General features: G+C 40.6%; 1 protein-coding gene across 2 annotated transcripts in view; it reads right to left on the reverse strand.

The window, feature by feature from the left end:
* Positions 1–26,735, reverse strand: part of RPS6KB1 (ribosomal protein S6 kinase B1) — an 80,057-nt gene that overhangs the window by 34,021 nt on the left and 19,301 nt on the right. For both annotated transcript variants that reach the window (XM_073615262.1, XM_073615263.1), the window contains exons 2-10: positions 24,158–24,201; positions 21,117–21,237; positions 13,822–13,890; positions 7,160–7,307; positions 6,949–7,006; positions 5,550–5,650; positions 3,414–3,504; positions 2,266–2,356; positions 1,876–1,983 (exon numbers count right to left, since the gene is read on the reverse strand). In XM_073615262.1, coding sequence (XP_073471363.1) covers positions 1,876–1,983; positions 2,266–2,356; positions 3,414–3,504; positions 5,550–5,650; positions 6,949–7,006; positions 7,160–7,307; positions 13,822–13,890; positions 21,117–21,237; positions 24,158–24,201 — 831 coding nt within the window. The remainder of the gene's footprint in view (positions 1–1,875; positions 1,984–2,265; positions 2,357–3,413; positions 3,505–5,549; positions 5,651–6,948; positions 7,007–7,159; positions 7,308–13,821; positions 13,891–21,116; positions 21,238–24,157; positions 24,202–26,735) is intronic.

Raw genomic sequence — 26,735 nt, forward strand, 5'->3', positions numbered from 1 at the left:
AATATACTAAATGTGGCCATCCATTTTTAAAATGAAATATGGAATGCTGGGTTGCGGCAAACAGGTGTGCTATGTTTACAAGTTAAAAAAAGGTTGTAGTCTTAAGTTACATTCAGCAAAAAATACTAATTTACCTTGCAGATGCCAGATAACATAAGGAGTATTGAAAGTGGAATATTGAGGTGCACTCAAGTTACACAACAGCACAATGAAGCCATCACTACATAAAGGTAAAAATATTTTCAGCCACAAAGTGCTAGGGGCAGCAGTTTGATCCAAATATTTTGGTCATCTAGGTCAAAGCCAAATTGTCTTGTAGATACAGGAATGTGGGAGTGTGGAATAAACGCCAGGCTGCATTTGGCAAAATAACTCGACAAATACAGAAAAAGGACAGAAAATGTGGCTAGAAAGAAAGCTACCTCTGTAAATCAAAATAAAATAACTTTCAAAAAACTATACTGGATTCATGTATGCAGGTAAATGGCTTCTAGAAGGCTGCCTGTAGAATGAACGTTTCTTCTCTTCAAGAAGGCTTTCAGGGACTGGGAACAGGAGACACTGTCAGGGATTATGGACACTGGGAGGTGAGGCAATGAGGTCTTCACAAGGGCAATCCTTCGACAGATTACAGAGATGTTGCTACCTCCACGTCTTTCAGCAAGGCAACTATGATCCTTTATTTCAGCACGGCAGTTTACCCAATATTCATGTTTGATGCCTGTAAATTTCTTCTTGATTGCATCTTTAGAACTGGCATATATCATTTTGCTTTTCAATGGAGCACAATCAGGTGCCCAGAATATAAAGATTAGCTCCTCTTTCTTGCGCTCCTTTGTCTCATAGCAGCAGTAATAGAGGGCATATCAGCAGTCGTTTGGTGGTAGCATTTCCACAAAGCACTTGTAAGGGTCAGCAGTCTCGGAAACATCTCCAACCAAGATCTCCTTGCCTTCTTCTGGGACGATAGTTTTCTTGTCAGCCCTTAAGCAAAATAGGCCTGCCTTAATACGCTTACTTTTAAGCTTCATACGCCCGCATCACTGGACCGTGAGACAGGTGAGTGTCCGATTATTAAAAGTAAGCAGCTACACTTTTTGTAGCTGCTAAATTAATTTTTTTTTTTGGCGGAACTCCGCTTTAAGTGTGTGGTTCATGCAAGACGACCAAAGATTTTGCATGACCTGGTAGAATTTTGCCAAGAATAGGCAGCTATACAATCTGCAAGAATTTGGGACCTCAGACATCCATTACAAAAGACTGCACGCTGTCAATTTTAAAAGGGGAAATGCACAATATTCAAAGCTAAGGGGATGCAGACTTTTGAACAGGGAAAATTTCATCAGTTTACTTGTTGCCACGATTTGTTTTAGGATTGGGCCATTCTGTTATGACCTACAGTTAAGTATAAATCCCATAATAAAAGAAATGTGTTTTGCCTGCTCACTCATGTTTTCTTTAAAAATGGTACATACTATATACTGTATTACCAATTCTCCAAGGCGATGCAAAATTTTGAGCATAACTGTATTTGTGTAGTGATTATCTACATGTGCAACTGTGGGATGGAGCAGTGGCTCCACATTCTTTTTGGTCTCAAAGAAGAGGAGGAAAAAGAAGAGAGAAATAGAGGTAGGACAACAGGGAAGGAGGACTGGACACATTTTGATATAGAAAGATGAGGAAGGACCAGGAGGGGGTAGAAAGGAGCTTCAGAATCTTGTGTATAATCTAGTATAGTTATCGGGTTCACAATTTATATATCATTAGTGAGGAAAGGTTAAGGTTCTAGAGTAGCTTCACAGATTGGGTGACTCTCTGCTTATACTGAGGAGGGAAGGAGCGTAGAGGTTTTCAACACCTTTGGCTACATACCTTTTTAAGTAAGTCCCTGGCTTCTTGTGTGAGGTAGGGGGGTAAGTTTAGCTTACACTTTAGGATTTTGTCAATGGTCTTTTTTCTGTTTTCACCAGTAAAAGGTGGCTGTGAAAAGACAAGGAGGCATTTGTTTACAATAAAAGAAACAAAAACAATTCTTACATTTTGTGATGCAAAATCCACAATAAATTTTTTTTATAACTAGTAGTTTAACATTCCTTGGGAATTATTTCAAAATACAGAAGATTAGAACAAAAAAAAAAAAAACTTTACTGAGCAATTATTATTTTTTTTTTGTAAAATTGGATAATCTGAAAACATTAGAATTTTAAATTAGAATAATGTGGTAAAAAGCACAGAAATCCGTTATGAAGACAAGATACGTACTGCTCCAGTTAGCATGTCATACATCAGGGCTCCCAAACTCCACCAATCAACTGCACGATTATGACCACTTCTCATTAAAATTTCAGGAGCCCTAAAAACAAAAAGGAGGAGAGAAAAACAAACTTAAGGCCCCTTTCACACGGGCGGCTGTTCTGCCGCTGTTAAAAGCATGTTTTGTTATTTTGAAATTCATAGAATCCTGGCACAGCGTTCACTTGCACATTGCGATTAGCTGCGTTTACATGCGGCTGCGTTTGGAACATTCTTGCCATTTCTGATGTGCTTCCTGTTTTTCTTTCCTTGTTGCCGCTGCTATCTGCAGGAGAAATAGTACACTGCGATTACCTGCAGTAATCTGCAGATAGCTGCACTAAATCGTTCCTGGTCGCAGTCAACTTTATTTTTTCTATCTGCACAAAACTGCATGTAACGAAACCGTTGCTAAATGCAGTGTGTGAATGGGGCCATAGGAAAGCATTGTGTGCATTTAGCTGCAGTAGATAACTTCATCTGTCCCGCAGCTAAAAGCACAATTCCATCCGCCCGTGTGAAAGGGGCCTTATAGATTGCAAACAATGGGGAGTTTATTTTGAATTGTTTTCAAACAAAAGTCCAATTGAATTCAACTAGAAAAATCTTGAAAGCTGTGTGAATCTTGTGTGAAAACATTAAAAAAAAATAGACCCCTATGTGTAAGGCCCCTTTCAGACGGAAGGGAATCCATCCAATCAGATACGCCTGCTCAGCAGGGGGCATCTCTCTGCTGAGCAGGCGGACCACAGATCAGTGTCCGCTCCGCTATGCAGGCACAGACACAGCCCGCTGTTCTCTATGGGGTGCTCGTATGGAAAAGGACTGCCTATTCGTTTCCATCCGATTGTCATCCGATCCAACCTGCCGGACGTATTGGGAACAGATCCCAGTCTATTTTTAGGGAATTGGATGCTGGCGGGTGATAGTGGACACATGTCCGCGGACATCCGCTGCCCCATAGAGAACAATGGGTGGCATGATCAGGTCCACCTGAAAAACGGACAGGCGGACCCGATCGGTCCACTGGTGTGAAAGGGGCCTAAACCAAAAAGTATTAGTATAAAAGAAATATAAAATGCAGCAATGTTAAACTCAAAGCTAAAAGCTTGACTCACATGTATTCTATTGTCCCACAAAATGTATGAGTGACTGTGCCATCGTGAATGGATTCCTTACAAAGGCCAAAGTCTGTTAATTTCACATGCCCTACAAAAGGAAAAAAAAAAAAAAAAAAAAACAGTTGAAGAAACTACAGCCTTAGGACAGAACACAGAAAGTAACTGCTTTGATTTTTTTAGTAATAATATCAAAATCATTTAAAAAAAAATCCCAAAGTAATAAAAGTATTCATGCATGTAAATAGGAGCCAGCCGCCACTTTTACCAGACATTAATGCTGAACAACAGTTATTGCATACTTGTTTTATTCAAAAGCCATTGAAATTTTTTTCTTTATGTGGAGAAACTGAAAAAAAAAAAAAAAAAAACTCAAGACAAAGTACAAATAAAATATATATTTTTTTTAAATTGTAAAACAGAGTTACACCCAAGCACATTCCCCCCACCTCCAAATGTAAACAACAAATGTTGATTGCGATACACGTTACGTATCGCCACACAAGCCGGAATGAGTGTAATGATTCTAAAACCAGAAGACCCTTATAACACTAAACTGATGACTTATATGGGGCTTTTAAAGCACCGCCTATAGAAAATATAGGGTACTGAAGTTAGTCACCATTCCACAGGTGCATGCAAATTTAAGGTTTGACATGTTAGGTATCCATTTACTCAGTGCAACCTCGGCTTTTATATTTTACCAAAAAAATGGGTAATTTATTGCATTTTTGTTCCCCCTAAAATTAACACTAATGTGTTTTTAACGGAAATCTTTGCGGTAATATCGTGTGACATAAAAAATTGTAACTACCACAATTTTATTCTCTAGGGCAGAAGTGTCTAACTCAATTTCATTGTGGGCCGCATCAGCATTATGGTTGCCCTCAAAGGGCCGGTTGTATCTGTAAAAATATATAAATGTATCTTTATCATATAAATATTTGCCTCTGCATTCGATTACTGCGGTTTTTAGTCGGAAACTTAAAAAGGGGTTGTAAACCCTCTTTTTTTTTTTGTAAAAAAACAGAACAAACATGTCATACTTACCTCCACTGTGCAGTTCGTTTTGCAAAGATTGGCCCCGATCCTTGACTTTTGGGGTTGCCCCGGCAGCGCCAGTAGCTTCTCCCTGCATCGAGTGTCCATGTTGGAGAAGGCTCTCCTAAGATGGACACCCGTGCGGGCGCGCTCCCGAGTCCTGCATCTGTGTACATTCACAGAGAATGTAGGACTCGGCCCCGGCGCCATTGGATTTGATTGACAGCAGAGGGAGCCAATGGCTGCGCTGCTATCAATCTATCCAATCAAGAACCGAGACAACGGGCAGAGAGGAAGAGTGCGTCTCCCCTGCAAGAACAAACAGGCTCAGGTAAGTAAAAGGGAGGGGATGCATTAAGGGGAAAAAACACGAGGGTTTACAACCCCTTTAAGACTTAGGCAGTGAAGAGCCTAAAATTTCATTTTAGTCATAGTGTTTTGACTAAAATGCCAGTTTGGTTTTAGTCGTATTTTAGTCATCTGAATTGCTTCAAAGAGAAGTATGTTTTTTTTTTTTCTTTCCCCCCAGTATCATGCTTAACTAGGTGAATGCAGCATTGGTCCGATGCTACATCTGCCCCCCGATGCCTCTACACTGAGAAACGATTGAATATCGCCGATGGCTCGGTTCTCACAGCTCCCCGAGCAGAGAGCACTTACTGTCAATCAGCAGCTCTTGGCTCTGCCAAGTCTCATTCTGTAATTCTAAGAATGCCTATGCTGTGTGTAAGAAATAACTTAATCAAGGTGAATAAAGTGTCACAAAAGGCAAAACACCTGTTTTTTTTTGGCTTTACCGTGTATCTCCCATTGGGGAGACTTCCTTGCACTTCCTGAACCAGTATCAAAACAAGTAGTCAGGGAAAATCCTTCCAAAGTGAAGGAATCCTGGTGTGTCAGCAGAACCAATGTCCCCACTAGAAGACTTCCCCTCTATTATTGCTCTGATGTTAACCCAAAATTTGGGATTTTCTTTTATTTTCACTTTCGACGATAAACAGGACAAAACAGAGAGTGAAAACAAAGAAGTCTGCCTTTGGTTACAATTTAATGAGGAAAAGCCAAAGATGTAATTTTATTGTTTTATAGGCAAACCTTGATGATTTAGCATGATGTTCTCTGGTTTCAGATCACGATATATTATTCCTTTTTGATGCAAATGTCCCAAAGCCATTGAGATCTCAGCCAAGTAAAAGCTGAAATGAAAATAAATAAGAAACATTAATTCAGAAAGACAAGTTGGGTAAAAATTGAACAATCAGATTTGCTAAAAAAAACAAAAAAAAAAAAAAAACAAAACAAAAAAAAACGTAACAGTTAAACAAATGGTAATTTGCTAAAAAAAAAAAAAATTCCCCAGTCCTCCTCCTCTCCTCCCATATAGCAGCGAATTGCACAGGCCACAGTAACAACGTCCCGCCTCCTGTGACAGACGGCATACTGATCTAATGGTGGGACATTGAATCAGCGCAGGAGGCGGGACACTGTTACTGCGGCCTGGGCAAATACAGCTCTGTGACACACGGAGATCGCCGCTCTGATCCGGGCACTAGTGAGGCTGCATCTGACAGGCACTGGCGAGGCTGCATTGATCTCTTGTATCATTCCTGTACCATGTCTGCAGTCTCTGACCATCTCCTGTACCATGTCTGCAGTCTCTGACCATCTCCTGTATCAGATGGTTAGAGACTGTGGACATTATACAAGAGATGGTTAGAGACTGCATTTTTTTTTAGCTTTTCTTGCACTAAAGGTACCAATAATGGCCACCAATAAATTCATATTAATTTAAATTGATATTAATTAAAAAGTAAAATTTAAATACAATTGTATATAAAAATCTAAATATTTTTTAAAAACTGTCATTTTCGGTATCGGTTTTCGGCCTAGTGCATCCTTCATTTTCGGTACCAAAATTTCCATTCGGCGCACCCCTAGTTCAGTGTAGAGCTGGCCCATACATGGTTTGAAAATAAATGAAAAAAAAAAAAAAAAAACTTTGAAACTTTAAAAGATCTAAACTTTAAGGCTAGGTTCACCCTACTGCGATCAGATTTTGATCTAACATTCAGTACAACCATGTAGCGCAACCTGGATGCGACTTTGAATTGGTTTGCATATTCTATGGTGCCAAAATCGTGCTGAATTGCACCAATGTAGTGCAGAAACCTTTTACAAAATTGCTCTGTGCTAAGTTGCATCAATGTAAACAGGCACCACTGAAAACATGGCAATTTCATTTGTTATGGGATTCTGTGCAACTCAAGTCACATTTGAAATCACACTAGTGTGAACAGAGCGATAAGGTCAGAATGTGGTTTTGTTAGTAACCTGTTACCCAGACAGCCATGTCCTTCTCTTTCATGGTCGCATACGTCTCAATCTTTATAAATGTATCTGATCCTTAACATATTTCTTTGCCGTGTATTTAGAAACTTGATTAAAAGAAAAAAAACAAAAAAAAACATTTAGAAATTCATTGTACTTTACTCACCAAGCGGTATCTTCCATAAATATCCCTTCTCTTTCCAGCTGCATGAAGAGCTCCCCACCTGAGTTCAACACAGTAATTAATTATAATATTCAACATAAAAGTCTGAACTATTGTGGAGAAAAAGGGGGTAAACAATGCAATACACTGGCAATGTAAATAAAAAAAAAAATATAAACAGTAATCTATGATCTGGACTATTTGGAGAACTGACCACTAAGATACTCCAGAATGAGGTAGAGTTTTCCACCAGTTTGAAAGGCATAGATCAAGTCCACAATGAAAGGATGCTTTACTTCTTCTAAGATATTCCGCTCAGCTTTTGTGTGTGCCGTGTCTTTTGCATTTCTTACAATCATAGCCTGGAGAAAAAAAAAAACAATTATTAATCCAAACCTCTGTATATACTGGGATACCTAAATTATCTAAACTGGCTTTGCTTTTATCCTACAGTTTCTCTTCTATCCAATTTCAAATTTTCACCGTTTTTAATTCTTCAGCTTTAATTTAAATAACACTTGGTGACCTGGCCATCAAGGATCCTTGTTCAGGCATTTCCTGTTATGGAGTGATAAAGCTCTATCCCTTTCTCCTTTGCTGTTACACTGTCCCATGGGATTCTCATTAAGACTGTATTAGCCATTGCAGCACACGTTGTACAGACAATCAGACATGGTCCAAGGTTTACACCAAGTGAGAAATGGCATGCAGCTGTCACTGAAATGCATGTAAACTGAGAGGCTGCAAGAAATCAGCAGCACAAATATGCAGCAGATTAAAAGAAAAAAAAGCGTTTAAAAATGATTACATTTGGGATTTATATTTTACTTAAAGTGGTTAACCCACTTTGCTTTACATAATCCTCCTTGTTCCCCAATGACAGGAGCTCATCTGTTTTATAAAAAAAAAAAAAAAAAGCCTCCTTAACCGTATTTCAGAGCGGTCCCTGCGATCACTTGACCAGACGTGGCTCTCTCCTCTGCCCGGCTGACAGAAGCAGTGGGCGGGGCCAAGATTGCCCCGCTGATGTCAGCCAGGACGCGAGGAGGAGAGGAGAGAGAGTGCCGGCCGATCACATGGAGCCGCTCTGAAATACGGTAAAGGAGGATATATATATATATATCCCTATATATAGTGCCACTGTGAAAATTTATTATATATATATATATATATATATATATATATATATATATATATATATATATATATATATATATATATATATATATATATATATATATATATATATATATATATATATATAAAATCAGAGGCAGGAGCTCCTGTCATTAGGGAACAAGGAGGATTATGTAAGATTTTAATAGTTATGAGAGCAGCAGGAGTTGCAGGGGCGGGCACTGTCACAGGAGCCGACAGGGAGGGGGAGAGAGGACAAAGGAGAGACAGGAGAGCTGCGGCTGACGGAGGCATGTAAGCTGATCACGGTGTCAGGGCTTAGCAGCCATGATGTACTGTGGTCAGCTTACAGGGGGGAGGGCAGAACCCAGCAAGATATTACAGGTGATACGGGGGGGCCAAATGACATAGCACAGTATAACACGCTTTAAAAAAGGGACAGGAACTATTTCGTTTTGTTAACAAACGCTTTAAGTAGATGAAGGCCATTGTAAAAAAAAAAAAAAAAAAAAAAAAAAATCCTGATACACAATTGGAAATCTAATAGTTTAGTGGTCCAATAGGTTAAAAACCTGTGAATGTGAGCCAATCTGTGTTAGCAGAAGAGAGACACATACGCTGGTCAATAGTCAACATTGGCGGTGACTTTGTAAACACAAAGTTATCAGCTGCCTTGCCAACAGTAAATAAGGACTTTGTAACTCCATCAGTACCTGCATGTGTGCTGTGCATGGGATCTGCCACCACTCCTATTACCAGCACTGGCAGAGCCACATGATGAACATACGTGGATTAATTCTGGCCTCTGGCTTGCCCGTGCAACATGACAGGCAGCCTGAGGCGCCCCCCCCCCCCCCCCATCAACCTGTCTGCAGTTTATGGGCAAAATAATGTACTCATTACAACAGGAGGCTGCAACTACATACGGCATGCATGCTGTGGAAGCCAAGCCAATTTTGATTCAAAAAGTGTCTGTTAGAAAGGCCATGCAAGCTTAAAACTGACTTTATGTAGTTCTGCAATTATCCTTCAAAGAGGTTGTAAACCATCTTTTTAAAAAAAAAAAAAAAATCATGTCATACTTACCTCCACTGTGCAGTTCGTTTTGCACAGAGTGGTCCTGGTCCTCCTTTTCTTGGGTCCCCCGGCAGCACTAGTAGCTCCTTCCCGCATCGAGTAATGTAACTTGCTCTCTGTTCGCTCGAGCTACTGCAGCCTTCACGGCCCTGCTGTAGGGGCGTAAAAGCAGTGATGCGAGGCAGGCAGTGAGAGAGGTCACTTCTCTGCTGCCCGCCGTACCGCTGAAAGAGAATGGCAGAGACTGCAACGAGCGCCGTACTGGGACAGGGGGAGAAGGTCTGACCAATATCAGCACGCTTCTGACCTATAATCGGTCGACCCCGATTTTAAACCCGTCCGTATACCCAGTGAAGTGACTGGCTTCAGGTGATACACAGAAATGAAAAAGTCCTTCTACATAAAGTTGTGTCCATCTGCAGTCTTCTCTCCTCTACATCAATTCAAAAGTGCCGAATTATAAATCTTGTCTGAGTGTGCAGAAAAAACAGGGGGCAGAGAGCTGAAGTTACACTCTGCAGAACTCAGTGAGGAGAGCTGATTGGAGGGGAGACACACACGCCCCTTCACACAGCACACAGGAACAGAGCTGAGGCTGTCAATATACTGGAGGTCCCTCCCTTTACCAATTTTCTCTCAATGTCAGAACAGCAAAGGAACAAAGCAGTAGAGAAACATAAAACTTAGTGCTCTGGATCGAGACAAGTACACACTATAGAGGGATATGCTTTGTTCATATTTCATGCCTAAGGTGTACAACCACTTTAGGGAACTAGTAAATAAACAAGGGAGTTTCCACAGACTTAGTTTTAAAAGTACAGGCTTCCATTTCATGATTAACTCTAACCTAGCACACTTGACCAAATCAGTGACACACTTGGTAGAGAAACCAAAATAATGATAACTACTCCAGAGCCAGCATCTTTAAAAAATTCCCTGATTTTAATCATCCTAAATTTTCTTTCTTTAAGCAGGAGTTTGTACAGTATATGTAATGAGATATTAAAAGGGTCTGCAGATATTTCTGAGCAAATGAGAAAATGTCTACATTCTTAGAGTGTAAAGACAAAAGCAAGCTAACAAGAAAGGAGGATGACATTAAAGATTATCATTTTCATGAGAGACTACATAGACAAATGTAGGTAGCAATTACCTGTTTGTTGGGCACAGTGGTACAGAGGCCACTGGACATCTGACATTTTTCTGATGTTATTAACTGAACACTGTCCCACATAACTTCAAAGGCTGGTAACCTGCAGCATCAAATAGGCTGTTGCTCAGCTGTGTGTTGCTACCATTTATACAAAACTTTCACTTGGTGAAGATGCTCTGATCAGCCACTAGTTATATTGTGGTACAGCCTTAATCACAATATCTTAGATAAGATTAATGAATGGAAGGAAACTGCTGTTATTAACCAAAGGAGAAATGTAAGTGATTGCCTCGCATCTAACACATATATTGGCACCACATCCTTTAGGTAATACAGTATAAAGACAATATAAGGAACTGGGACTTTAAAGGTGCAATAGGTGACACAGAAATTATGTAAAAAATTCACATTTAGAAAAATTGATAAAAACATGTCTATAAAAAAAGTTTACATTCAATGTAACAATACAGTTTTTGATAGTGAAACCGAAGGATTTATTTCTCAACATGTTTCACCACATGCTGTGGCTTCTTCAGGAGATTAATATTTATCAGGCACTGTGTATAGATCTTTCAAAAAATTTGAATAATACATTGAATATAAACTCTAATGTTTGAACCACATAAATCAGGAGGCGAACCCAGCCAAAGGATCATCTGATGACCATAGAGAGTAAATAAGATCGCGTTTTTAACCGATGGAAGAGGACCTGTGATGGAAAGATCAAATATCAAACCACCAATCCAAGCTACTTTTCTACATTGGTTAGTGTCATCCCCAAAGCAGAGCCCAAGGGGGGAAAAGACAACAGAAAACCTGGATGAAGTGGTATGTGGAGAAAATAACGTCCTCCTCCTCTCAGGCTGGGCCAGCTGATTTCTGTGCTGCTGGCTACCCAATATGCACTTCCTAGTCTCGTGCCCGTGCAGGAAGCAAACTGTGGGTGCACATTGTTGTTTACAAGTTGCCATAGGAATGGCAGCATCTGTGGAAGTTCATCCCCTGTTACGGCAAAGTATCAACAGCATGGAACACAGAAACAGCGAGGAAAGTGTACATACTATGCTTGTTCAAACAGGAAAGCAGAAAACAAAAGCATTTTATATTTTACCTGCAGTCCTGTCACAGGATCTTTTCACACACACACACACACACACACACAAATCCTCTGTCGAGGAACTGCAGACACCTGCCTGGAGGCAGGGCCATAGCCAGGAGAAATAATCTCCTATGCAGATGAGATAAGGAGTGTGAACTTATCCGGGGGAGATTGTGCAGACTGGCCTGGGGGTGCAATAAGTGTGCAGGGCTGAAATCTCCATATATAGGAATAAGTTTCAGCGCACAACATCTATATAATTTTTTTTTGACAAAACTAAACATTTATCCCACCGATCTTCTCTGTCATAAATGAACTGGAAAGAGACAAGTAAATCGAACTTCCAAATTCAGACTGGTCATTCCCCTGGTTGCTGTGGTCAGGAAAGCAGCTCATTAAGTAGGATCTATGTTTGATTAACTACAGTGAAAGGCAGGGTAGACATTAGGGGTCTTGTCAATTCCTTTCATTGAAGCTGGAGTAAGAAAAACAGCACCTCCACAAATCTCATCTAGGTTCAACTAACTCAAGAAGATTATAAAAATTGGGAGCAGACAGAATCTGCATGTCTGCTCAATGGACAATAGGCAGTACCTGCAAAAAAACATAAAAGAGCAGCGCTAACCAAAAAAGTGTGATATCACGTAAAATTTGTTTTGAAATAAAGGCTTGCAAAATGAATCAAGAATTAATCTATATACCGTAAACAATACTCACAAAATTGTTCCAACAAGGAGTGTCATAATTAGAGGTCGACCTATATATCGGCTGATATTTGGCGTTTTTTATTTAATCGGCATCGACAGACTGTGCTGATAAAAAAGGCTGATTATGACTTCAGCGCGACTTGCAAATGACTTCTGTAATAGAAGTCAATGCAAGTTGCCTGAAGTCTTGTGTGAAGCCTTCTCTCCTCTCTGGGCAGCCTGCCAAGTCTGATAAAAGAACCTGAAGAGATACAATGTTTACACTTATCAATGGACTGAACTCTGTGTATAGAAGCTTTCAGTTTAACCATTTAAAGACTAAATCTTTTCTGACATTTGTTGCTTACAAGTAAAAATCCTGTATTTTCTGCTAGAAATTCACTTAGAACCCCCAAACATTATATATATATATATATATATATATATATATATATATATATATATATATATATATATATATCTCTATCTATCGATAGAGATAGATATATATATATATATATATATATATATATATATATATATATATATCTATCTAAAATTTAGCAGAGACCCTAGGGAATAAAATAGCGGTTGTTGCAATATTTTATGTCACACGAAATTTGCGCAGCGGTCTTTCAAACGCAATCTTTTTTGAAAGAAATACACTAATGAATTTAAAAAAAAAAAAAAAAAAACTAAGCAGTAAAGTTAGCCCATTTTTTCTCATCCAAAAGTTTTGATTACCTGTTTTTGTGTATTTAATATTTGAGATAGATTAAAAAAAAAGCAAAAAAAAAACTAAATTATACATACAAGTGTACTGATTGGAGGTTTGTTTAGTTTAATAAATGTTTACAATAAAAAAAAATTTCTGTATCACTTATTACTTAAGGTTGCTTCCACACTGGAGCAGGCGTGCGTTGATGGTAAAACACTGCTAGTTTTAGCGGCGCCATTCGGCTGCTAGTGGGGTGCTTATAACCCAGCTAGCGGCCGAGGAAGAGGTTAAATGCGCCGCTGCCGAAACGCTTTGCAGGCGCTTCGGTAGCGGTGCGCATTCCTTTCAATGGGCAGGAGTGGTGGAGCAGTGGTATACACCGCTCCAAAGGTGCTGCTTGCAGGACTTTTTTTTAACATCCTGCCAGCGTATCGCCTCAGTGTGAAAGCACTCGACAAGACTGCAGGGGAGCTGTTTTGCAGGCACTTTACAGGCACTATTTTTAGCCCAAAAGCATCTGAAAAAAACCCCATTGTCAAAGGGGTCTAACTGTTAGATTTTATGAGATGAAGGGGGAAAAAAAAAAAAACAGCCTAACATATCGGCTCAAAAAAAAAAAAAAAAAAAAAAAAAAAAAATCGGCATCATATATCGGCCACTGTGATTTCTAAATATCGGCATCGGCCAGAGAAAAACCCATATCGGTCGACCTCTAGTCATAATAGTAAAAAAAGGTGCTCAAAAAGTCCACACTGTGAAGTCTGCCGCACTACTTAGGGGGTCATTTTGTATTACCCCAAGAGGAGGGGGTGCGACATGTGAAGAATAAACACATTTTTCTATGGAGAACTTCCACAAATATTTTATAAGTGCATTATCAGGACAAAGTTCAAAGTTTAACCCATATTAAAAATTGACATTTAAATGAAACCAAAGATCCAAGTGGGACAAACATAAGGTACTCAATACTTTGTATAGCAAATACTGTAGTAAACCAAAGATTTACCTTTTTTAGAACTTTCATGGCAAATATATTTCCAGTATGAGCTCCAGCTACTTTTCTTACTTGAAAAACCTACACATAAAAAGACATTCAGAAAATGTTCACAGAAGACAAGTTATATCACACAGATATAAAGTTCAACTCAAAATCATGCAGTATATTACTTTGTGTTGTGTGTTTTTACCTCACTAAAAAGGAGTTATCCCATCAGCTGAACACGCACATTTTAAAAATGTATGAGCCTATTTTCACAGTCAGAGGACACAGTACCTGTAGGTTAGAGCTGCACAATTAATCGTTAAAAAAAATCGTGATCTCTATTCAACCCCCCTGACGATCTCTATTGCAGAGTTTGCCAATTATAAGCGGAGAGACTTATCTGCTCACTCAGCTGTCAAAAGAAAACATCGGGGCATTCTGCCAAGTTTTTGACATGAAACATTGTAACTAACTCTTCCTTCTTAGATCAAAGGGATAAACTTTTGTGTGAAAAAAAAATCCAGGCAGTTTGTCAAGTTTTTAACAGCTGTAAATGCAGGAAGTTTAACCACTTAAAGTCTAAATCTTTTTCTGACTCTTCTTTCTTAAGTTAAAATCAATATTTTGCTAGAAAATTACTTGGAACCCCCAAACATTATATATATTTTAGCAGAGACCCAGGGAATAAAATGTCAATTGCTGCAATATTTTATGTCACACTGTATTTGCCCAGAGGTCTTTCAAACATAATTTTTTGGGAAAAAATACACTTCAATTAAAAAAAAAAAAAAAAAAAAAAAAAAAAACAGTAAAGTTAGCCCAATTTTTTGTTTTAATGTGAAAGATGATGTTACGTGCGAGAATCACGAACTATCTTCTAAGCAAAAAAAATTGTGATTCTCATTTTAGCCATAATCATGCAACTCTACTGTAGGTACAGGAATGCATAGACACCCTCACATGGTGAGTATGTGTTCTGCAATTTGTTTGTTTATATATTTTTAAAGTGGTTTTAAATGCAAATTTAAAAAAATAAACCATCATAAATCAACGCATTTAAACATACAGCTGTGACTGTACCTCAGAAAAAGGCTCCCTTAGCTTGCATCAGCTCTCCTAAAACTTCTGGTCTGTGGGCGTGGCTTAGGACCAGAGAATAGTAGGCGGAGACGTGATGTCACACACCCCTCAAGCCTCCTCAGCTCAAAAACATGAACAGCTACCTGCCATCTGTGGGCATGTCTCCTGAGTACATCCAGGGGAATACACAGGTGCCAGTGACCATGTCAGCTCTGCCAATGACAGCAGTGAGGGTTGTGACAAATGGATAAGAGTTATATAATACTCCTACAACTAAGAAACAGCTACACCGGTGCTAATCAGGAGAAAGCTGGTAGGAATTGGTTAATAGAAAAACAGAAGCAGAAGAGCAGGGAGGATTTCTGGAGAAGGGGATTGCTTCAAGCTACCAGACTAAGCTCAAATGCTTATAGGTAATGTCTATTTAATTGTACGATTACATTTGTGAGGTTTTCAACCACTTTAAAAAGAGGAATTACAGAAAAAAAGTTACATTTTCAGGGTACTGCTTAGACACATTTAAAGCAGTATTAAACCCAAAAGCAAACATAATGCAGCTTACCAATTCTTAGATGTGTTGCTTGCATTCATTTTTTTTTTAGGCTATTTTCGTCTGGTGATCCTGACAGCAAACCTGTTTTAACAGAACAAGCTGTCCTACAGATGTAGCAGTCACAGGGTGGAGACAAACAATTTACTACTGACAGGGTTGCTTACAATGGTCAGCTTTTATGTAAAACCTTTATCTCAAAAGGAAAGTATTGTTTATTGTATCTGCTTATAAAGTGTGAGCTGGAGTTCAGATTCAATTAAAAAGGCATCTAAATCTGCTAGCACTTCCAACACTCCCTTTCCCCCTATACTGACAATGCTGCCGTCTAAAAGGTGTCTGTTGCTCCTTCATCCAGAGCGGGGGCACTCTAATACAGGAGGTGTGTCACTGGTCAGATCACTAGGTGAAAACAGAGGGGGGGAAAAGAAGAAAAAAAAAAAAATTATCAGATGCAGCCACCACATCTAATGATTGGTAAGCTGCAATATATCAAATTTTTGGCTTTGGGTTTCATACCGCTTTAAAGGGGTTGTAAAGATAAAAATGTTTTCACCTTAATGCATTCTATGCATTAAGGTGAAAAAACTTTTGACAGTACCGCCGCCCCCAGCCCTCCCGTTTTACTTACCTGACGCCTCGAATCTTCGCTGCTCGTCCTCATTGCAGCTCAGCCTGGTCGCTGATTGGCTGCAGTGGATGGATTGAAAGCAGCGCAGCCATTGGCTCGCGCTGCTGTCAATCACATCCGATGACGTGGCGCGCCGGGGGGCGGGGCCGAGTGATACAGCGAGCGGCTATAGCCGCCGGCTGTATCACGGGAGCGCGCCCGCAAGCACTCACCACCATGCGAGGGAGCTCGCATTAAGGTGGTAAATGCTTGCGGGGAGGAGCTGAAACAGCCGCCGAGGGACCCCAGAAGACCAGGTTCGGGGCCACTCTGTGCAGAACGAGCTGCACAGTGAAGGTAAGTATGATATGTTTGTTATTTTAAATAAAAAAAAAAAATTACCTTTACAACCCCTTTAAATTTCTCCTTTTTTAGTAACTTATAGCAAACCTTCACTTTTGCATTCTGGTCCCCTTAAGGGATTTTTGCCCATGCAGGTCACAAAAGGCTATTTTATGCACTCTCCAGTAGCAAACTTTACGCCCCTTTGCTCCCCTGGATGCAGGGAGCAAGAAAGGACACCTTAAGCTCCAAGCCATGACTTGGAAATTGGGATTTAGACTTTCTCCCTGTTCCCATATGAGTGTGATGCTTGCCCAAACAGACAGTAACTAAGCACCAGTGCAGTCATGTGGAAGGAAGGGGAGCGAACGGAAGCAAAGTATATGAAGCCAGTGAGGGAGCAGTTAAAGCGGAGTTGCAAAAAAAAAAAAAAGAATTAAAAAAGTCAGCAGCTGCAAATACTGCAGCTGCTGACTTTTAATAAATTGGACACTCACCTGTCCCAGGGTCCAGTGATGCGGGGGAACGAAGCCCCGCTCGTCTCCCCCTCCTTTCTGCGGCGCCGGCATTGTCACTGTGGGCACCAGGCTGTGAACGTGCTGCGCATGTGCGAACCTCGCTGCGACCGGCCGGGCAATCATCTGGGACCTGTGACGTGTTGATTGCCGAGAGGGGGGAGAGGCGAACTAACTTCCGGCGCTGCGGTGCTCCGGGAGGAAGTGGGAGCTGAAACCCTCTTAAAAGAGGGTTTCAGCTCCCCCCCCAAAAAATGACATGCCAAATATGGCATGTCAGGGGGTCACTTTCCCTTAGGGCCAGTTCACACCATAGAAGCGCAGTACGGATTGCGCTCCAGATGCTTTTTTGCATGCGTGTTTTTGATGCGATCCAGTGCATTTTTCATGTAGTCCAGTGCATTTTTCCCTCCACCTTAAATAAGAACATGGGTGTTCCAGTGCGTTTAGGTGCGTTCCCGTGAGTTTTTGATGCCTTTTACAGCGTTCCAGTACAGTCCAGTGCAGGAAATATGCAGCATGTTCTACTATTTTTTTCTGGAACTGGAACGCACGGGTGTGAACTATGCCATTGAAAACCATATAACCTACTTTGTATGCTTTTTGATGCAGAAAAAAATGCACTGGACTGCATGTGGTGTGAACTGGCCCTTAAAGCGGAAGTTCCATTTTTGGGTGGAACTCCGCTTTAAGTGAACTTCCATGAGTAAAGTACACACTGACATTAAAGTGCTACGTTTTGTAATAACAGGACAGAATAGCACCCTAGCAGGCTAGACATTGTGTATTTGTTGATAAAACATTTCCAATCTTCCATATTTTTTTTTTTCTTTTTACCGAAGCCGGACATAGCAAGGCATGGCTAGGACGTCACACGTCAAACTCCGCCGGGCCCATAACCGCAGCCTCACTGTAGTCAGTGCCTGTGCCTGGATTACACAGTCTGCGGGCATCTCCCGCTGTGTGTCTCGGAGCTGAGTGAAAACTTTGGCCGCGCTGTGAGAAAAGTCCCGCCCTCCTCCTAGATCAGCTCGTGTGATAGACAGAACACTGCTTCTATCACACGAGCTGATCTAGGAGGAGGGCAGGATTTTTCTCACAGCGCAGCCAAAGTTTTCACACTCAGCTCGGAGACACACAGCGGAAGATGCCCGCAGACTGTGTATGACATATAGTGGAGGAGGGAGCGGAGCGCTGCAGTCACAGCTTGGCCCAAAGCGGGCAGGCAGCCTACCGATCAAAAAATGAACGATTAATCGAGGAATTAATCATTAATTTCCGCAGCCCTAGTTACGTTGCGCTGTGGCCACTAGGGGCGCGGGCCCGTTGCTTGCCCCCGGGAGCCGAAGTGAGTGCCTGCCAGTCACGATCACCACCGGGCTCCTGCGATCACCGCTGACACATGGAGAAAAAGGACCGGTGTGTGTAAACACAGTTTCTGCTTTTCTGAGGGCAGAAGAGGCAGATAGTCTGTTCAGACATGAGTGTGAACAGCGATCTGTCATCTCCCGTACACAGTCCCCTCCCCTCTTTAGTTAGAACACACACTAGGGAACACAATTAACCCCTTGATCCCCCCACCGAGTTAGCCCCTTCCCTGCCAGTGACATTTTTACAGTAAATAAAATGCATTTTTATAGCACCGATCGCTGTATAAATGCTAATGGTCCCAAAAATGTGTCAAAATTGTCCAATGTGTCTGACATAATGTCACAGTCCCGATAAAAAACGCAGATCTCCGCCATTACTAGTAAAAAAAAAAAAAAAAAAAATTAATATGAATGCCAAAAACTATCCCCTATTTTGTAGACGCTATAACTTTTGCGCAAACCAATCAATATACGCTTATTGCGATTTTTTTTACCAAAAATATGTAGAAGAATACATATCGGCCTAAACTGAGGAAAAAAAAATAGTTTATATATTTCTGGGGTATATTTATTATAGCAAAAAGTAAAAAATATTGCGTTTTTCAAAATTGTCGCTTTTTTTGTTTATAGCGCACAAAATAAAAACCACAGAGCTGATCAAATACCACCAAAAGAAAGCTCTATTTGTGGGAAAAAAAAAGAACGTCAATTTTGTTAGGGAGCAATGTTGCACGACCGCGCAATTGTCAGTTAACGCGACGCAGTGCCGAATCGCAAAAAGCGCTCTGGACAGGAAGGGGGTAAAATCTTCCGTCACTGAAGCGGTAAACTGACAATTGCGCGGTCATGCGACGCTGTACCCAAAAAAATTTTCCCCAACAAATCAAAAAAATGCCATCTTTTGGTGGTATTTGATCACCTCTGCGTTTTTTTTTTTGCGCTATAAACAAAAAAAGACCGACAATTTTGAAAAAAAAAAAAAAAAAAGACTTTTTTACTTTCTTCTATAATGCATATACAAAAAAAAAATATTAAAAAATAATAATTTATTCATCATCAGTTTAAGCCAATATGTATTCTGCTACATTTTTTTTTTTTAAACCAAAAATATCGCAATAAGCGTATATTGATTGGTTTGCACAAAAGTTATAACATCTACAAAATAGGGGAAAGATTTAGGGACTTTTTAAAAATTGTTTTTACTAGTAATGGTGGGGATAAGCGATTTTTAGGGGGACTGCGACATTGCAGCAGACAAATACAACCCTAAGTGACTTTTTGGTGACCAGTGACACCAATACAGTGATCAGTGCTATAAAAATGCACTGATCACTGTATAAATGGCACTGGCAGGGAAGGGGTTAACACTAGGGGTGATCTAAGGGTTAAGTGTTCCCTAGGGAGGTGCTTTCTAACTGTCAGAGGGACAAACTGACTGGGGAGTAGAGAGGTTGCTGTTTCTGATCACTAGCAACAGCTGATCTCTCTCTCTCTCCCCTCCCAACAGAACGGGGATCCGCTTTGTTTACATAGGCAGATCCCCGTTCTGCCTCTCTTCATCGCAATCGTGGGTGGCGACTTCCGACGGCGCATGCTGTATCCTATGCACGGACCAACATACAGGTACGTCGGTTCGCGCAGCCAGAGCACCCTGCTGCAGTATATCCGCGGTGGGCAATCCGAAAGTGGTTAAAGTGTTCCCCGTTGACAATTTTTTTTGCAGACTCACACAATTTTTGACTCTTTATATACAGTATTTCATATATAATTACTCAATGCAAAAAAAAAAAAAGGGGGGGGGGGGGGGGGATTTTAGTGCGCACAAACACAATTTACTCTACAAGACTCTGGTCCGGCCGCACCTAGAGTATGCTGTCAAGTTCTGGGCACCAGTCCTCAGGAAGCATGTACTGGAAATGCTAGTACAAAGAAAGGCAACAAAGCTAATAAAGGGTCTGGAGGATCTTAGTTATGAGGAAAGGTTGCGAGCACTGAACTTATTCTTTCTGGAGAAAAGACGCTTGAGGGGGGATATGATTTTATTATACAAATACCATACTGGTGACCCCACAATAGGGATAAAACTTTTTTGCAGAAGGGAGTTTAACAAGACTTGTGGCCACTCATTAAAATTAGAAGAAAAGAGGTTTAACCTTAAACTACGTAGAGGGTTCTTTACTGTAAGAGCGGGAAGGATGTGGAATTCCCTTCCACAGGCGGTGGTCTCAGCGGGGGGGCATTGATAGTTTCAAGAAATTAGATAAGCACCTGAAGGACCGCAACATACAGGGATATACAATGTAATACCGACATATAATCACACACATAGGTTGGACTTGATGGACTTGTGTCTTTTTTCAACCTCACCTACTATGTAACTATGTAATATTCTCTTCTCCTATAATCCTGCTTTTTTAAAAAAAAATAATCATTTGATGTAGTTAATTCCAAATTTAATTTAATTTTAAGTTCATTGCGATGAAGGCAACTATGTGGGTATAAAAACACTTAATAGGTATATAAAAGAAGCAACCTCTAAGTTGCTATGGTCAAATCTCAGGCAAAACTCCGGTGTTTCTTGGTAATGTGAAAGGTTGCTTGCTTCTTCCTACCTTCTGCACATGCCTATTGGTCGGTGCAACTGCGCACGCGATAGCCCAATAGGTATGTGTGGAAGGCAGGATGGAGCAGTAAGCTTCATTACTACTTGATCACTGATGATGGGCTTGGCTTGTGACTCCCCAATAGCAAAAGGCTCTCAGAGGCTGTTGCACGTATGTGTAGTCACTTTAAACCTGTACCAAAGTAATAAACTTGAATAATTAAATTTAGTTCTTTGTTCTTTCACTTACCTTGCCATAGCCACCTTTGCCAAGCACTCTGAGTAGCTCAAAACATTCTGGTCTGATCTTTTCTGGCCCTCTATTCACGCTGGTTTCTGAGATCTCAAACTTCTCACAATTTTCCATATCACTAAATAAGGTAAAAAGTAGGGTTTATTTCCATGCAACAAATTAAATAAAAGTCTTTAAAAGTCTTAGAATGCATGGATATAAACAGATCTGACCTTGTATGCTTAGAAACGATTCATGAAATATTCAGTAAACGTTAACAATTAAAGGACTAGAACAAATATAAAATATGATTTTTGGCTTACCAGTAAAATAAGTTTCTTAAAGCGTAACTTTACCCAAAAGAGGAAGTTATGATTATTTGCATCCTCCCCATCCACTGCCACATTTGTAACTTTTATTTTATTTATTTTAGAGTGGGGGGGGGGGGGGGACGGACACCTTGGTTTTGATAGGTACTCGCTCCCACTTACGGTCAGATCGCGGCGGCAATCTGTGAGGAAGTTCAGACCCCCCCCGCAGCCTTCCGGGACACATCACAAGTCCCAGAAGACCGGGGGACCATTCACAAAGTGCAACAGGGAACCGGCTGTGAAGCCGGAAGGCTTCACTGCTGGTTTCCCTTACCTAAGATGCCGCCTCCTGCACCCAAAGCAGATTGAAGAATCAGCTTGGATGAGGACATCACGGGATCCCTGGGCAGTTAAGTGTCCTTACATTAAAAGACAGTCGCTACATTATTTGGAGTTCCTCTTTAAAAAAAAGATACATGACACAGAAACTTTAGTCTTTACCACAGGTAATATGCAGCTATCTTCAGGTGAATGGATACTGAAAAAAAGAGAAGGCTGCAGGGACACTCCCTATATAAAACCTCTAACTCCCACCCAGCCTCAGTTTTGTAGCAAGCAATAGGGAGATCATAACAGAGTGGAGGGTCCTGTGTACCATAGAATACTCCAAGAAATGGATTTTACTGGTAAATTGAGAATCCTATTTTCTTAGTCACACAGAATGAAACATAGAAACTTTAGTATTCACCTTGGGATGTCCAAAAGTAGTTGAATTGAAGGGACCGAACCATGTAAAAATGGGTTAAGAAAGACTTGACAAATTTAGACAGCAGCTTGTAGCACCTTGAGCTTGAAACTAGCATCAGAGATGCTCACAACATATCAACCTGATAGAAATTAAACACGTGAACAGAAGCCCAGGTGGCAACCTTGGAAATCGTAGCATTATATGCCTGATGTATATATTAGATATGGATATTAGAGTGTGTCTAACAGGGAAAACTTTATTCTTTAAGCTTAAGACTCGAATGATAATGTGTTTGATCCACCTAGCAATGGTGGAGTGAGAAACCAGGAAAACCCTTTAGTACAAAGAGGATACCACATCAAGACAGTTTAGAGAAATTCCCCTTTCGAAGCAGGACAGAAGGTAGGATGGACAATATATTGGTTAAGGTGGAAGAAAGACCACCTTAGGAAGGAATGAGATTTTATGCCACAAGACTACTTTGTCCATGTGCAACACTAAGAAGGGCTCCTGAGCTCATAATATTGCCCAAAACAGCTACTACCTTTTGTATCACTCAACCTTCCCTTGTAGGAGCTCCAACCCTCTGGTCTTGAATTGTAACTGTATAGTCTCCCTTCATTTTGGTAAAGTGCTGTGCAAACTGTTGACACTATATAAATCCTGCATAATGATAATAAAATTTTAAAAAATTGAAAAAAAAGAAGAAGAAATAGCTAGTAAAGACAGTTCAAAGGTTTTCAGTAGAGAAAGGGCATCAACCCTCTCGTGACACTAGCTGCAAACCATGCCAAACTGAAAGGGTCTAATACCAGGCTGATCACGATTTTCTATTGTCAGAATACTCCAGTAGGCAGCAGTATAATCCAATAGTCCCTGCCCATTTTGTTGCTCTTCCCTCCTGGGCTGACATTTGAGCTGATGACATGATCAAGAACGGTGAGGGAATAACAAGTAGGCTGGCTTCGTGGGCTGGCTATCCCAACCAGAATCAGCAGGAAGATCAAGGGACCCTGGATTAAAGTAGGCATTAATTTGTGTTATCCCATCTCCTACACAAACAAGCACCGGACTTTTTGTCTGCAGTGGGGGTGGGTGGTGGTAAGAGATGTTTTTAAATTCTTTTTACCTGCCTGGCATTGGGCTTAAATCAGTAGTAGTAATTGAATTATAATACATACAAGATCAGTAATGACAGGGCAAAATATTCACAACTTCAATATGAGGCAGGCTCTGAAAACACAATAGAATGCAAACATCCCCTTCGCCATCTTGGTCCACCCTTCCGGACCTCCAATGGACACCAGACGTGACGTCCCAACAGTCATTTTGGAGGTGTCCTGGGGAGAGAAGCATGTGGACACAATATTCTTAAACGCCTAGAATGCAAACATCGCTGTCCCCATCTTGGTCCACCTTTCTGGACCTTCAATGGGCACCGCAAGTAAAGTCACAACCGCCATTTTGGAGGAATGCCAGGGAGAGAAGCACATAGACTGTTCTCTTCCCAGGAAGAAAGCAGAGGACCCAGGCAGGAAGCCCCATTAATGGGGCCAGTGAAAGACCCAGGCAGGCCGGAGTTGCCGATACCCGCCAAACAGAGTTGCGTGGAAACGCGACAAACTGTTCTGTGAAGTAGCTCACTTCTGGATAGTTGGATCTAAGCAGACGCTCCTCAGGAACACTGACAAGGGACCCAAGAGGATCTTCTGGGTTTGATCCATCCTCTCCTGGAGGAGTGAGGTCCAGGTAAAAAAAAAAAAAAAAAAAAAAAAAACAAACTTTCAAAAAAGGGAAATAACTTTTTCAGGAAACCAGAAAACCTCAAGGCTTACTTATTTTTAAATACTTTTTTATCTGCCTGGAGTTGAGCTTTAATCAGTAGTAATAACTATCATACACACAAGATCAGTAATAACAGGGCAAAATATCTACAACTTCAATAACAGGCAGGCTCTGCAAACATTTTGTTTTAAAGCAATTATAAAACGAAAACTTACAGTTCAAATGATATGTTTCCATGGTCCATAAATTCACTGATGCCCTGAAGAAAAAAAAAAGAAAAAACAATAAAAAATACTACACTGCAACTCAGAATTTGATTACAACTGCCAAAAAACTTTTACGCTTAAAAATCTCCATAGGCGACGTTTAAAAAATTATACAGGTTGCATGTTTTGCGTTAGAGGAAGCCTAGGGCTAGAATTATTGCTCTTGCTCTACCGGTCCCAGCGACACCTCACATGTGTGGTTTGTCCACTGTTTTCATATGCGGGCGCTACTCACGTATGCGTTCGCTTCTGCGCGTGAGCTTGTCGGGACAGGGCGCTTTAAAAAAATTTTTTTCTTATTTTACTTTATTTTTTCACTATTTAAAAAAAAAAAAATTTGGATCACTTTTATTCCTATTACAAGGAATGTAAACATCCCTTGTAATAGAAAAAAGCATGACAGGTCATCTTAAATATGAGATCTGGGGTCAAAAAGTCCTCAGATCTCATATTTGGACTTAAATGCAAAAAAAAAAAAAAAAAACAAAAAAAAAAAACAAAAAAAAAAAGGAAAAAAAATTGTCGTTTGAAAAAAAATGACAAAAAAAAAATATGCCTTTAAGACAAAAGGGCGGAGCTGCCGTTACGACGCCGCTTCCGCCCTCCTATGGTATGGAGACAGGTAGGGGCCATCTTAGCCTCACTCGTCTCCATACCCAGGAGGTGACATGTCCCTGATCGCCTCCGCTGCTACCGACGGCATCGGTAAGCGGCGGAGGGCGCGGGAGGGGGGTGGCACCTCTCCCACCGCTGATAACAGTGATCTTACGGCGAATCTGCCGCAGAGACCACCATTATCGGAAACACGACCGGCTCCTGTAAAGATGGACACCTTGGTTGTGGCAGCAGCTGCTGCCGTTACCGAGATATCCACCTTCAAAGTGTCAACGTATATGTATAGGAGCTGGTCGGTAAGTGGTTAAGCAACTTTCAAAATAAAAAAACTAGGCAGAGAAAGAGCCTTTGGTCAGTATGTGAAAGAAGATCTTGCAAAAGAGTTCTATTTACAGAAGTCCTCGCTGGACTTAACCCATAGTAATCTGGCACTTTTCAGAAAGTGACTGTATTCCTGGAGTACAGCTTTAGTTCATAGCGAATCACTGACAGTGAAAACAAATTGGGTTCACATCGCCCTGCGGCTCACTGCAGGGGTCCAATGTGTCCTTGTTCCATGTGAGATTTCGGACCTGAAATGGACTAGAAGACGCACAGGACCCCTGTGCAACTCGCTCCGCAGCCGTCCCAGAGCTGTGTCAACCGGTCACAGGCTCCTGACATGCGAACTGGATGCGGAGAAAAACCCACATCCAATTCGCAATAGTGTGAACCCAGCGGCCAGCGTAAGAGTTTCTACTTTCATGATGCCAAGCTAGGCAACTATTATTTTCTAATGGAATCCAGAAATGGCAGCCCCCATATTTCTCTGAGCTCAAGTTTTCTTTAAACACTGCTTAGGATGGCCTACTCTACATCTTCTTCATAATATTTAAGGAAAAAATGTAAAAGGATCTTACAAGAAACAATTCCCTGTGAAGATAAAACACTATTCAAATTTGAATTTTAGCTATAATCACCTACTACTGATCAATAAAATTGATATTTTCCTAAGTAAACTTACAAAACAGCCCATGGGTTTGTAAGGCTCTGTTAGCTTTAATATAATCACCACTTCTTTTGTAACACAACTCTTGATTGATGCTGAACTTTACATTTTAACATGCATACATCATTCAGTTAAAAATTCGGTTCATGCATTACAAAATGGAGAAAAACTGTATTAGTCTATATAAAAATAAGTACATTTTTATTTAATTACTAATTTATAATAAAATACTAATATGAAAATGGTGCTTTAGAGCCCTTTCACACTGGGGCGGTTTGCAGGCGCTATTGCGCTAATAATAGCGCCTGCAAACCGACCCGAAAGTGCCGCTACTTTCATTCCAGTGTGAAAGCTACATAGTTACATAGTTAGTCAGGTTGAAAAAAGACACAAGTCCATCCAGTCCAACCATATAAAAAAAAAAAAAAAAAAAAAAAAAAACGTACAATCCAATATACCCAATACTATACCTACAGTTGATCCAGAGGAAGGCAAAAAACCCCAGCAGAGCATGCTCCAATTTGCTACAGCAGGGGAAAAAATTCCTTCCTGATCCCAGAGAGGCAATCGGATTTTCCCTGGATCAACTTTACCTATAAATGTCAGTACCCAGTTATATTATGTACATTTAGGAAAGTATCCAGGCCTTTCTTAAAGCAATCTACTGAGCTGGCCAGAACCACCTCTGGAGGGAGTCTATTCCACATTTTCACAGCTCTTACTGTGAAGAAACCTTTCCGTATTTGGAGATGAAATCTCTTTTCCTCCAGTCGTAAAGAGTGCCCCCTTGTCCTCTGTGTTGACCGTAAAGTGAATAACTCAACACCAAGTTCACTATATGGACCCCTTATATATTTAAACATGTTGATCATATCCCCCCTTATTCTCCTCTTCTCAAGAGTGAACAAATTCAGTTCCTCTAAT

This window comes from Aquarana catesbeiana, linkage group LG02 (genome assembly GCF_042186555.1).
Source record: "Aquarana catesbeiana isolate 2022-GZ linkage group LG02, ASM4218655v1, whole genome shotgun sequence".
Classification (NCBI taxonomy): domain Eukaryota; kingdom Metazoa; phylum Chordata; class Amphibia; order Anura; family Ranidae; genus Aquarana; species Aquarana catesbeiana.